General features: G+C 40.6%; 1 protein-coding gene across 6 annotated transcripts in view; it reads left to right on the top strand.

Moving 5' to 3' along the window:
- LOC133541550 (transportin-2-like) overlaps positions 1-12,504 on the top strand; it is a 37,710-nt gene extending 25,206 nt beyond the window's left edge. For 2 of the 6 annotated variants that reach the window (XM_061885006.1, XM_061885007.1), the window contains exons 23-25: positions 281-355; positions 571-703; positions 897-3,144. In XM_061885006.1, the coding sequence (XP_061740990.1) occupies positions 281-355; positions 571-678 (183 nt within the window). In that variant the 3' untranslated portion in view covers positions 679-703; positions 897-3,144. Of the gene's footprint in view, positions 1-280; positions 356-570; positions 704-896; positions 3,145-5,450; positions 5,578-5,766; positions 5,857-6,065; positions 6,193-6,381; positions 6,472-6,680; positions 6,811-6,998; positions 7,088-7,302; positions 7,434-7,624; positions 7,715-7,929; positions 8,060-8,250; positions 8,341-8,555; positions 8,682-8,870; positions 8,960-9,174; positions 9,293-9,483; positions 9,573-11,406; positions 11,537-11,730 lie in introns of those variants that run through there. The other 4 variants (XR_009803910.1, XR_009803909.1, XR_009803911.1 and 1 more) reach the window with 4 other exon arrangements.
- The last annotated feature ends 1,605 nt before the right edge of the window (positions 12,505-14,109 follow it).

The following is a 14,109-nucleotide window of genomic DNA, read 5'->3' as shown; positions in this document are numbered from 1 at the left end:
TCCTCAGTGTTTGCTCTTACGATAACAATGTTTCTACAACTTGGTTATTATACATGTTACGGATTGTAACTAAAGTATTATTGTTACTTTTTGGATGCAATTTTAAACAACTTTAGAGGCAGAATGGATTGTTCCTATTAGCTGCATTGTTAGCCTACTACAATGAACAATTACAAACTAAAATGCCAAAAAGAAAAGTTTTGAGCGATAGGCAAAATTCCCCCCAAAAAGTGCCGTTTCCCTTTTAAAGTTATGATAAATAACAGTTTTTTTTATGCAGGACTTCATTTTCTTTTGTGATGCTGTGGCATCCTGGGTCAGCCCTAAAGATGACCTAAGAGACATGTTTTACAAGGTGAGTGGTACCTAAAATCCTTATTTCATGCCAACTCTAAATCTGGCTCGCCGAACTGTGATGATCACTACTAAGACATTCGAAACCTGACATAACCGTGTGGATGCTATTTGGTTCTGAGACAAGTGCTTGAGCCAGGCCACAAGAAATCTCATTGGCTGAACATTTGTGATGTCACCAACTAGACCACATTGACAGAATGCCTCTCGTCATAGATCCTGCATGGGTTCAAGGACCAGGTCGGCCAAGAGAACTGGCAGCAGTTCTCTGAACAGTTCCCTCCTTTGTTGAAGGAGCGCTTGTCGGCATGCTATGGCGTTTAGCGCAAGTCCACAACAGACCTGTTCGGTATGTTCTGAAAGCCTCTCACTTTGCTCACAAGTATTGTCTTTCTAGAGATGATGACACACCCAGCTCATTGATAGTGCAATGAAAAATCTTTGTTCCAACTATTGTCTGATCCAGAACATTACATGGCGTTAGCCACCAATTTTGTGTTCAGCTCCTCTGCTAATTCTTATCCTTTTTGTCTGCCATGCAGGTAACCATAGGGGAGGGTCACTGGGGAACTCATTCACTGCCCAGCGTAGCGGGAGAAACCATGCAGAGGCAACGTGACGGGCCTCCACTTGGCAAAGGGTCTTCTTCTCCACCCTTTCCCTGTGCCCTGTGTCTGTGAGGGAGGGTGGGAGAAGGGAGGGTAAACTTAGGGATATATGTATACCTCTTGGATTTATAACGCCTCGCACAAATCCAACACGCTCAAAGTGACTTTAACAAAAAGCACCGCAGGGATTCTAGTCGGGTGGGGGCTGGCTTTAAACTCCCCTTTCCTCCGTTGAAATTACTTAAAGGTAGCTGGCAGGGGAGGGGGGTGTCACATAGGTACATATAAATGAATTATCTGAACCAGCATAGGGTGCCATAGTCCCAAATCTCAATGCACATAAACAAGTGTATGGACGGACGCGCATACATCATCAGTGTGTTTAAAAAAAAAAAACGTCTAACGTTAGTTAGCTTTACAAGTCACCTCTTGGCTTTTGCCAGAGGCTAAACAAAACCAAGATGCTTTTACTATGTAATAATACAGGAAAATGTGCACAAATATTTGCACCTTTTTACAGGAATTGATGCATAATCCTCTTCGGTGTGCATCCACTTTGGGGCTTTATCTCGTCTCATTGTGGTACATTAATGCTGAGTTTTGATCTGATAGTCTCATAAAGTGATGCATGTAGGAAAAGAATCGCTGATTGTTATATCGTCATAATAGGGGAAGGCTGCTGTAACGTGGAGCAGTCGGCTGCTTATGTTTGTACGTATTCATCTTATTGTTCAGCCATGGTTGTGAAAACCAGTTATAGTTTGATGAATACTTCATTAAAGAGCTGAAATGCTGTAGGCAGGCTGGGTATTTGCTTTCAAAACAATGTAGTGGGAGAGATAATCTGTGGAAAATAAGTCTGTTCTTACTGGTATGAATGCACTTTTTTTTGTAAGAAATGTATTTTAAACCTTATAATTGAGGGTTTCCAGATAAGGGATTCTCTGCCCATCAGTGAATTGTTAAAGGTAATGTTAAGCAAAGACTAGATAATACTTGAGGCTTCTTAACATAGTAATAACTTGGCATGTGCTTAAAATGAAGATTGAAGAGGAGACTTTCAGTATTTTGCATCCATGTTCCAGTGCAACTCCTTCCCCCCTTCTATTTTTTTAAGCAGTCATTACAGTAATGTTGTAAACCATGCATGCGTTCCAAGTGAATGTTGCTCCTTTTTAAGACATTTTATGTGTTCCTTTTTGTAGGGACATAAATAGCTTGGTCAATGGCAATATGACTTCATGCTGCACTAACTGGGCGAGTGCTCCAGCTTCTGATCAAAACTAGTGATTGGTCTGTCCGCCCCAAAATAACTTGACACTGTAGATCAGGTCCAGAAAATACACTGATCTGAATAGTTGTGTTCCACATGTGATAGTTGGAGAGGCTAAACTTAACTTGGCGTCTAGACATTGTCTATAATGGATTATGGTCTTGGAAGTGTAGCTATGGCTGTTAACCCCTGATAAAGGGGTTGTATGTATGAAAGTAAAGCTTAGATGTTTTGCACCAGTCCACACCCTAAAGTTGTGCGCCGGGCATAGTGGGGGAGGGGGGAGGGGGCACCGCCAATATCAGTATGGTGTTCAAAACTTCTGATAGGAAAGTCCAAATTCACCGTGCTTCTGAGTATTGACTATATTCATGGATTTAGTCTTAAGAATTAAACTTTTTTTCCTACCAGGTTTTATATGAACACAATTAAATGGATTATTTTGAAGCTGCTAAAAGATACTATCGACATCACTTTTTAATTTCCCAGAACGAGCATGCGGCAGGAAGAAAGGAATTTAATTTTGATGCTTTTAATTTATTTTAGTTTTGTTTTTTTTTTACTTAGTTTTTTGTGCGATCTGTGCACAAATGTTTTTTTGGACTTTAAAAGTTTTTTTGTTTTATTCTTTTCATTTAAAGAAATTATTTTTTATTTTAGTGTTAAATATTTGAATTACATCAAATTTTGATGTTGTAGTTGACTGAAAGAGTCTGTGCTTGGTGCATACCATTTAAGGGGAAAAAAACTAACCGATTCATTCACTCTGTATTCCGATATCAAGCCTGGCGAGTGGATTTCATCTACCCTCATTTGCTTAACTATGGTGCAAGGTGGGATGTTAGCTGATGTAGTCCTTTCTATTTAATTTTGTTTAAAGGGGAAAATAAAAGTTTTCTATCGAGTTGACTTGAGTGTGTTATGTTTTTAGTACAGCCCTCGGAAATATTGAATCGCTAGACTTGGAAAATGTTCAGTTAAATTTTGTAGGAAGAAAAAATAACAGACATGCAATAAAACTGGTCATTTCAAATGAAACGTTTCTTGCTTTAAGATATCAATAAAATGTGCTAATAACTTTAATTTGTAGGTCAATATGGAATCTTGCAATTCTGGGAAACCTATGCATTCACCTTGCAAAAATTGTTTTGGTCTGCAAGGTCTGTTGGACCAGGTGGATTTACATTATGGCCCCAATGATGTCATTTGAAACCAAGGACAGGACTATCTAACTTGTTGAAGAAGGTAAATCCACTATGGATTGAACTTTCACAGTATCATGTTAGACCCGCTCGACATCCATTGCTTTCGGTCCCCTAGAGGGGGGGTTGCCCACATCTGAGGTCCTCTCCAAGGTTTCTCATAGTCAGCATTGTCACTGGCGTCCCACTGGATGTGAATTCTCCCTGCCCACTGGGTGTGAGTTTTCCTTGCCCTTTTGTGGGTTCTTCCGAGGATGTTGTAGTCGTAATGATTTGTGCAGTCCTTTGAGACATTTGTGATTTGGGGCTATATAAATAAACATCGATTGATTGATAAAACATCACGTAAAGTTGCAAAATGTTGCTTGTTCACAGTCAGCCGTTTAAATTGTGGTCCAAGTACAAATATGGGAAAGTGTTAAAGGCAAGCATACAGGTAGACCATGGTAAACATCTGTGTCCAGACAGAAAACTTAAAGCAATATGTCTTAAACAGAAAATGCACAGCAAAACAAATGAACGCAAACGGGAGTCACTGTCCGAAATGTAAGAAAGCGCTTAAAAGAATGGGATTTAAATACTAATAAGCTAACCTAATCGATCAGACGAAAGCTGTTATTAACTGAACCAACGGTGGACCATGGATGACTGGACGAACGTCATATTCAGTGATAAATTAGAATCTGCACTGGGCAAGGTGATTATGCGGGAACTTTTTTTTTTTTTTTTGCTGTTTTAAGTCATTGACGATATGGGGCTACGTGTCAGGTATTGGCACTGTCATTACATCTCCATGAACTGCACATCTTGAACATTTTTCTTAGTCCATCAATCAAAAAGATGTTTTATTGCATAATTTTTAAAGATTTTAATGCATCTTTTTATAGAGCCAAAACTAACAAATATTCCCTAAGGGATGATACATAAGGTCATTGTTTGGCTTTTAAATATTCTGGATCTTAATCCAATTGAAAAGCTGATGGAAATTGAAAAAAAAAATGGTTCATAAGACTCCAACCTGCTATACTAACCTGACAATCTATAGAACGTTGGAGCCAGATTGAAGAAGAGTATTGTTAACTCCATGCCTCAGAGACTGCAAGGTATTATAAGCCAAAGGCGCAGCAGGGATTGTAGCCGATACTGTGGTCTGTCCTGGAACCAGTGGTCCCTACCACTAGGAGCACTAGTGAGACTGTTTGCGACCAGTGGCACAGCTGTGGTCCCTATTGACTTGAATAACCCGGTGTTGAGCAGGTGAGCTGAATTCCTCATGTTGCAAAAACTTGAAAATAGTTGTTAAAGGGGAACTGCACTTTTTTGGAATTTCGCCAATTTAATCCTGAGACAAACAAGTTTAAAAAAAAGAATAATAATTCTAAAGAAAATTGCCTGAAAGATGCGGCTATTACTCCACCCGGGAAACAGTTTCTCAATGTTTGCTCTTACGATAATGTTTCTATAGTGTGGTTATTATACATGTTACTGTTTCTAAATGAAGTATTGGTAGTTTTTGGATGCAATTTTTAAAAAGAACCTTAGAGGCAGAATGGATTGCTCCCATTAGCTGCATTGTTAGTTTACTATAACTAACAGATAATTACGTACTAGAATGCAAAAAAAAAACATTTTGTACTGTCTCTGATAAAAGTTGTGAGCGATATCCAAAATTCCAAAAATAAAGTGCAGTTCCCCTTTTGAAAATATGATAAATAACAAAGAACTTTTTTATGCAGGAATTTCCTTTTTCTTTTTATGATGCTGGGTCAGCCCCAAAGATGACCTGAGAGACATGTTTTATAAGGTGGGTGGTGCCTAAAATCCTTATTTCATGTCAATTCTAAATCTAGCTTGCTGTACTGTGATGATCACTACTAAGACATTCGAAACCTGACATAACCGTGTAGATGCTATTTGGTTCTGAGACAAGTGCTTGAGCTATGCCACAAACAATCTAATTAGCAGAACATTTGTGTTAACTAGACCACACTGACTGAAGGCTTCTCATCGTAGATCCTGCATGGCTTCAAGGACCAGGTCAGCCAAGAGAACTGGCAGCAGTTCTGAACAGTTCCTTTGTTGAAGGAGCACTGGTCTGCATTCTATGGCGTTTGGCGCAAGTCCACAACAGACCTGTTCGGTATGTTCTGAAAACCTCTCACTTTTGCTCACAAGTATTGTCTTTCTAGAGATGATGACACACCCAGCTCATTGATAGTGTAATGAAAAATCTTTGTTCCAACAATGGTCTGATCCAGAACATTACATGGCGTTAGCCATCAATTTTGTGTTCAACTCTTCTAATTTTTATCCTTTTTCTGCTATGCAGGTAACTATACGGGAGGGTCACTGGGGAACTCTGCCCACTGTGGCATCCTGGGTCGGCCCCAAAGATGACCTGAGCGACATGTTTTATAAGGTGGGTGGTGCCTAAAATCCTTATTTCATGTCAATTCTAAATCTAGCTTGCTGTACTGTGATGATCACTACTAAGACATTCGAAACCTGACATAACCGTGTAGATGCTATTTGGTTCTGAGACAAGTGCTTGAGCTATGCCACAAACAATCTAATTAGCAGAACATTTGTGTTAACTAGACCACACTGACTGAAGGCTTCTCATCGTAGATCCTGCATGGCTTCAAGGACCAGGTCAGCCAAGAGAACTGGCAGCAGTTCTGAACAGTTCCTTTGTTGAAGGAGCACTGGTCTGCATTCTATGGCGTTTGGCGCAAGTCCACAACAGACCTGTTCGGTATGTTCTGAAAACCTCTCACTTTTGCTCACAAGTATTGTCTTTCTAGAGATGATGACACACCCAGCTCATTGATAGTGTAATGAAAAATCTTTGTTCCAACAATGGTCTGATCCAGAACATTACATGGCGTTAGCCATCAATTTTGTGTTCAACTCTTCTAATTTTTATCCTTTTTCTGCTATGCAGGTAACTATACGGGAGGGTCACTGGGGAACTCTGCCCACTGTGGCATCCTGGGTCGGCCCCAAAGATGACCTGAGCGACATGTTTTATAAGGTGGGTGGTGCCTAAAATCCTTATTTCATGTCAATTCTAAATCTAGCTCGCTGTACTGTGATGATCACTACTAAGACATTCGAAACCTGACATAACCGTGTAGATGCTATTTGGTTCTGAGACAAGTGCTTGAGCTATGCCACAAACAATCTAATTAGCAGAACATTTGTGTTAACTAGACCACACTGACTGAAGGCTTCTCATCGTAGATCCTGCATGGCTTCAAGGACCAGGTCGGCCAAGAGAACTGGCAGCAGTTCTGAACAGTTCCTTCCTTTCTTGAAGGAGCACTTGTCGGCATTCTATGGCGTTTGGCGAAGTCCACAACAGACCTGTTCGGTATGTTCTGAAATCCTCTCACTTTTGCTCACAAGTATTGTCTTTCTAGAGATGACACACCCAGCTCATTGATAGTGTAATGAAAAATATTTGTTCCAACAATTGTCTGATCCAGAACATTACATGGCGTTAGCCATCAATTTTGTGTTCATATCTTCTAATTTTTATCCTTTTTTTCTGCTATGCAGGTAACCATAGGGGAGGGTCACTGGAAACTCTGCCATCTGTGGCCTCCTGGGTCAGCCCTAAAGATGACCTGAGAGACATGTTTTATAAGGTAGGTGGTGTCTAAAATCCTTATTTCATGTCAATTCTAAATCTAGCTCGCTGTACTGTGATGATCACTACTAAGACATTTGAAACCTGACATAACTGTGTAGATGCTATTTCGTTTTGAGACAAGTGCTAGAGCTAGGGTACAAGAAATCTCATTGGCTGAACATTTGTGTTGTCACCAACTAGACCACATTGACAGAATGCCTCTCATCGTAGATCCTGCATGGCTTCAAGGACCAGGTCGGCCAAAAGAACTGGCAGCAGTTCTGAACAGTTCCTTCCTTTGTTGAAGGAGCACTTGTCTGCATTCTATGGCGTTTGGCGCAAGTCCACAACAGACCTGTTCGGTATGTTCTGAAATCCTCTCACTTTTGCTCACAAGTATTGTCTTTCTAGAGATGATGACACACCCAGCTCATTGATAGTGCAATGAAAAATTTTTGTTCCAACTATTGTCTGATCCAGCACATTACATGGGGTTAGCCATCAATTTTGTGTTCAGCTCTTCTAATTTTTATCCTTTTTTTCTGCTATGCAGGTAACCATAGGGGAGGGTCACTGGGAACTCTGCCCTCTGTGGCATCCTGGGTCAGCCCTAAAAATGACCTGAGAGACATGTTTTTATAAGGTGGGTGGTGCCTAAAATCCTTATTTCATGTAAATTCTAAATCTAGCTCGCTGTACTGTCATGATCACTACTAAGACATTTGAAATCTGACATAACTGTGTAGATGCTATTTCGTTTTGAGACAAGTGCTAGAGCTAGGGTACAAGAAATCTCATTGGCTGAACATTTGTGTTGTCACCAACTAGACCACATTGACAGAATGCCTCTCATCGTAGATCCTGCATGGCATCAAGGACCAGGTCGGCCAAGAGAACTGGCAGCAGTTCTGAACAGTTCCTTCCTTTGTTGAAGGAGCACTTGTCGGCATTCTATGGCGTTTGGCGAAGTCCACAACAGACCTTTTCGGTATGTTCTGAAATCCTCTCACTGTTGCTCACAAGTATTGTCTTTCTAGAGATGATGACACACCCAGCTCATTGATAGTGTAATGAAAAATCTTTGTTCCAACTATTGTCTGATCCAGAACATTACATGGTGTTAGCCATCAATTTTGTGTTCAGCTCTTCTAATTTTTATCCTTTTTTTCTGCTATGCAGGTAACCATAGGGGAGGGTCACTGGGGAACTCTGCCCTCTGTGGCATCCTGGGTCAGCCCTAAAGATGACCTGAGAGACATGTTTTTTAAGGTGGGTGGTGTCTAAAATCCTAATTTCATGTCAATTCTAAATCAGGCTCGCTGTACTGTCATGATCACTACTAAGTCATTTGAAACCTGACATAACCGTGTAGATGCTATTTGGTTTTGAGACAAGTGCTAGAGCAAGGCCACAAGAAATCTCATTGGCTGAACATTTGTGTTGTCATCAACTAGACCACATTGACAGAATGTCTCTCATCGTAGATCCTGCATGGCATCAAGGACCAGGTCGGCCAAGAGAACTGGCAGCAGTTCTGAACAGTTCCTTTGTTGAAGGAGCGCTTGTCGGCATTCTATGGCGTTTGGCGAAGTCCACAACAGACCTGTTCGGTATGTTCTGAAAACCTCTCACTTTTGCTCACAAGTATTGTCTTTCTAGAGATGATGACACACCCAGCTCATTGATAGTGTAATGAAAAATCTTTGTTCCAACTATTGTCTGATCCAGAACATTACATGGCGTTAGCCATCAATTTTGTGTTCAACTCTTCTAATTTTTATCCTTTTTCTGCTATGCAGGTAACTATAGGGGAGGGTCTCTGAGGAACTCTGCCCACTGTGGCATCCTGGGTCGGCCCCAAAGATGACCTGAGACATGTTTTTATAAGGTGGGTGGTGCCTAAAATCCTTATTTCATGTCAATTCTAAATCTAGCTCGCTGTACTGTCATGATCACTACTAAGACATTCAAAATCTGACATAATTGTGTAGATGCTATTTGGTTCTGAGACAAGTGCTTGAGCTAGGCCACAAGAAATCTCATTGGCTGAACATTTGTGATGTCATCAACTAGACCACATTGACAGAATGCCTCTCATTGTAGATCCTGCATGGCATCAAGGACCAGGTCTGGCAGCAGTTCTCAACAGTTCCTTCCTTTGTTGAAGGAGCACTTGTCAGCATGCTATGGCGTTTGGCGAATCCCACAACAGACCTTTTCGGTATGTTCTGAAATCCTCTCACTTTTGCTCACAAGTATTGTCTTTCTAGAGATGATGACACACCCAGCTCATTGATAGTGTAATGAAAAATCTTTGTTCCAACTATTGTCTGATCCAGAACATTACATGGCGTTAGCCATCAATTTTGTGTTCAACTCTTCTAATTTTTATCCTTTTTTTCTGCTATGCAGGTAACCATAGGGGAGGGTCACTGGGAACTCTGCCCTCTGTGGCATCCTGTGTCGGCCCTAAAGATGACCTGAGAGACATGTTTTATTTGGTGGGTGGTACCTAAAATCCTTATTTCATGTCAATTCTAAATCTGTCATCTGTCTACACGGTTATGTCATGATCACTACTAAGACATTTGAAATCTGACATAATTGTGTAGATTCTACAGGTGCTGGTCATATTATTAGAATATCATGAAAAAGTTGATTTATTTCAGTAATTATATTCAGAACGTGAAACTTACATATTGTATCAATTCATTACACACAGTGATATATTTGAAATATTTATTTCTTTAAATTTTGATGATTAGTACTGACAATTACTGAAAATCCCAAATTCAGTGTCTCAGAAAATTAGAATATTAGTTACGACTAGTACCAAAAAATATTTTTTAGAAATGTGGGCCAACTGAAAAGTATGAACTTGGAAAGTTTCAGCATGTATGGCAATCAATACTTAGTTGCAGCTCCTTTTGCCTGAATTGCTGCAGCAATACGGCGTGGTATAAAGTCGACCAGTCTGTTGCACTCCTCAGGTGTTTTGAGAGCCCCGGTTGCTTTAATAGTGGCCTTCAGCTCTTCAGCATTGTTGTGTCTGGCATCTCGCATCTTCCGCTTCACAATACCCCATAGGTTTTCTATGGGGCTAAGGTCAGGTGAGTTTGCAGGCCAATCAAGAACAGGGATACCATGGTCCTTAAACCAGGTACTGGTAGATTTGGCACTGTGTGCAGGTGCCAAGTCATGTTGGAAAATGAAATCTTCACCTCCATAAAATTGGTCCGCGGCAGGCAGCATAAAGTGTTTTAAAACTTCCTGGTAGACTGCTGCATTGACCCTTGACCTCAGGAAACACAGTGGACCAACACCAGCAGATGACATGGCACCCCAGACCATTACCGATTGTGGAAATTTGACACTGGACTTCAGGCAATGTGGATTCTGTGCCTCTCCTGTCTTCCTCCAGACTCTGGGACCTTGATTTCCAAAGGAGATACAAAATTTACTTCCATCTGAAAACATAACTTTGGACCACTCAGCAGCAGTCCAGTCCTTTTTGTCTTGAGCCCAGGCGAGACGCTTTTGACGTTGTCTCTTATTCAAGAGTGGCTTTACACAAGGAATGCGACAGCTGAAGCCCATATCTTGCATACGTCGGTGCGTGGTGGTTCTTGAAGCACTGACTCCAGCTGCAGTCCACTCTTTGTGGATCTCTCCCGCTTTTTTGAATCGGTTTTGTTTGACAATCCTCTCCAGGGCGCGGTTATCCCTCTTGCTTGTACACCTTTTTCTACCACATCTTTGTCTTCCCTTCGCCACTCTATTAATGTGCTTGGACACAAAGCTCTGGGAACATCCAACCTCTCTGGCAATGACCTTTTGTGTCTTGCCCTCCTTCTTTAAAGTATCAATGGTCATCTTTTGGACAGTTGTCAAGTCAGCAGTCTTCCCCATGATTGTGTGTCATACAGAATCAAAACGAGAGACCATTTAAAGGCTTTTCCAGGTGTTTTGAGCAAGTTAGCTAATTAGAGTGTGGCACCAGGTGTCTTCAATATCTGACCTTTTCACCATATTCTAATTTTCGGAGATGTTGAATTTAGGGTTTTCATTGGTTGTCAGCTATAATCATCTCCTTTTTGGCAAAAAACACTTGAAATGTATCAGTCTGTTTGGAATGAATGTATACATTCTACAAGTTTGACTTTCTAAAGGGAATTAATGAAATAAATCAACTTTTTCATGATATTCTAATAATATGACTAGCACCTGTATTTGGTTTTGAGACAAGTGCTAGAGCTAGGCCACAAGAAATCTCATTGGCTGAACATTTGTGATGTCATCAACTAGACTACATTGACAGAATGCCTCTCATCGTAGATCCTGCATGGCATCAAGGACCAGGTCGGCCAAGAGATCTGGCAGCACTTCTGAACAGTTCCTTCCTTTGTTGAAGGAGCGCTTGTCGGCATTCTATGGCGTTTGGCGAAGTCCACAACAGACCTCTTCGGTAGGTTCTGAAAACCTCTCACTTTTGTTCACAAGTATTGTCTTTCTAGAGATGATGACACACCCAGCTCATTGATAGTGTAATGAAAAATCTTTGTTCCAACTATTGTCTGATCCAGAACATTACATGGCGTTTGCCACCAATTTTGTGTTCAGCTCTTCTGCTTATTCTTATCCTTTTTGTCTGCTATGCAGGTAACCATAGGGGAGGGTCACTGGGAAACTCATTCACTGCCCAGCGTAGCGGGACAAACCATGCAGAGGCAACATGACGAGCCTCCACTTGGCAAAGGGTCTTCTCCCCCCTTTCCCTGTGCCCTGTGACTGTTTGGTTTGGCTTCAACCTTTCTCCTCTCTTCCCAGTAGGCCTCATCAGTTGGCTAGTGAGACTGGTTGCAGCTGTGGTCCATAATGACTCAAATGTACCTATATTTTTTCACTTCTGGAAATGTTTGCAGCTTTATTGGGTAGATAAATGTCAGATCATATTATATTGCCTCTATTCCCCTCTGCTCTCTGCTGTCTGGCAGAGACCAGTGGTCCCTACCTCTAGGAGTTATAATGAGATAGGTTAGGTTAGACCAGACCAGACTCTTGCCAGATCTTTGTCGTTTGCCGAGCTCCACACATTGGATCTGGGAGTTCTCAATAGATGTATTTCAGAAAGCCTTGTAAAAAATAATATATATGTTTGATTTAAATGTTAAACTGTGTATATGAGACGTGTGCTACATATATGTTGCTTATATATTGTTTAAAAAAAAAAGTAATATAAGTGAAGCATGTTTTAGATTTTATATATTTTGAACCTTATTCTTGTTGTGATGAGGTAGGTTTATATAAGCGTTGCTTCAACCTACGCCCTTTCGGCTCAATCATTGCTCAAATGAGTGTTTTTTTTTCTTTTTTTGTTGTTCTTTGATTTATGAGAAGATTGCCGAAATAAAATACATTGATTGATTGAATAAATACCCAGATTACCCTTGCAGCACTAACTCTTCCGGGATGCTACAATATACACCCCACCTCAACCCTGATTACATCACATAAAATATTCCACTTTGAAAGATAATTTTGGGTGTAAGATTTGACAAATGTTGTTTTTAGATATATACGGTCTCTTTTGGACTATAGCGAGAAACTAAACTAAAGCCATACCCATATCATTTTTGGACAAATTTAGCTCGGTTGGTGGAGTGGCCGTGCCAGCAACTTGAGGGTTGCAGGTTCGATTCCCGCTTGTGCCATCCTAGTTACTGCCGTTGTGTCCTTGGGCAAGACACTTTACCCACCTGCTCCCAGTGCCACCTACACTGGTTTAAATGTAACTTAGATATTGGGTTTCACTATGTAAAGCGCATTGAGTCACTTGAGAAAAGCGCTATATAAATATAATTCACAAAATATTTAGGTTTGCCCTAAATAAGTTTTTTTCTGACAAAAAAGGGCGGAAAACAATGAAAACATTTTGAAATGAGGAATAGATCTGAAATTGATGAAAACTCCAGAGATTTAAGCATCAAATATAAAATGTGTGTAAGCCCTTCTTAACCATTATCTTTTCATGACCGAAGCAAATCACTTTGCACTTTTATACTAAAATACACCTACAACTTATTAAATAAAAACATTAAAAAAAAAACACAGCAGCAGTGAAGTTTAGATCCATGAAGGAAAGAAGAAAGTGAGTGAATGTTTATAACTGAATACATTTACATACAGTGGGGCAAAAAAGTATTTAGTCAGCCAGCGATTGTGCAAGTTCTCCCACTTAAAATGATGACAGAGGTCTGTCATTTTCATCATAGGTACACTTCAACTGTGAGAGACAGAATGTGAAAAAAAAAATCCAGGAATTCACATTGTAGGAATTTTAAAGAATTTATAATTGTGGTGGAAAATAAGTATTTGGTCACTTCAAACAAGGAAGATCTCTAGCTCTCACGTACCTGTAACAACTTCTTTAGGAAGCTCTTCTGTCCTCCACTCGTTACTTGTATTAATGGCACTTGTTTGAACTCGTTATCTGTATAAAAGACACCTGTCCACAGCCTCAAACAGTCAGACTCCAAACTCCACTATGGCCAAGACCAAAGAGCTGTCGAAGGACACCAGGAAAAGAATTGTAGACCTGCACCAGACTGGGAAGAGTGAATCTACAATAGGCAAGCAGCTTGGAGTGAAATAATCAACTGTGGGAGCAATCATCAGAAAATGGAAGACATACAAGACCACTAATAATCTCCCTCCATTTGGGGCTCCACGCAAGATCTCATCCCTTGGGGTCAAAATGATGAGAACGGTGAGCAAAAATCCCAGAACCACACGAGGGGGACCTGGCGAATGACCTGATGAGAGCTGGGACCAAAGTAACAAAGGTTACCATCAGTAACACTACGCCGACAGGAAATCTAATCCTGCAGTGCCGGACGTGTCCCCCTGCTTAAGCCAGTGCATGTCCAGGCCTGTCTGAAGTTTGCCAGAGAGCACATGGGAGAATGTCATGTGGTCAGATGAAACCAAAATAGAACTTTTTTGTATAAACTCAACTCGTGTTTGGAAGAAGAAGAATAC

Source organism: Nerophis ophidion, linkage group LG23 (genome assembly GCF_033978795.1).
Source record: "Nerophis ophidion isolate RoL-2023_Sa linkage group LG23, RoL_Noph_v1.0, whole genome shotgun sequence".
Lineage (NCBI taxonomy): Eukaryota > Metazoa > Chordata > Actinopteri > Syngnathiformes > Syngnathidae > Nerophis > Nerophis ophidion.
Note: the sequence above shows the minus strand (reverse complement) of the source record. Positions and strands in the feature narration are given on the sequence as shown.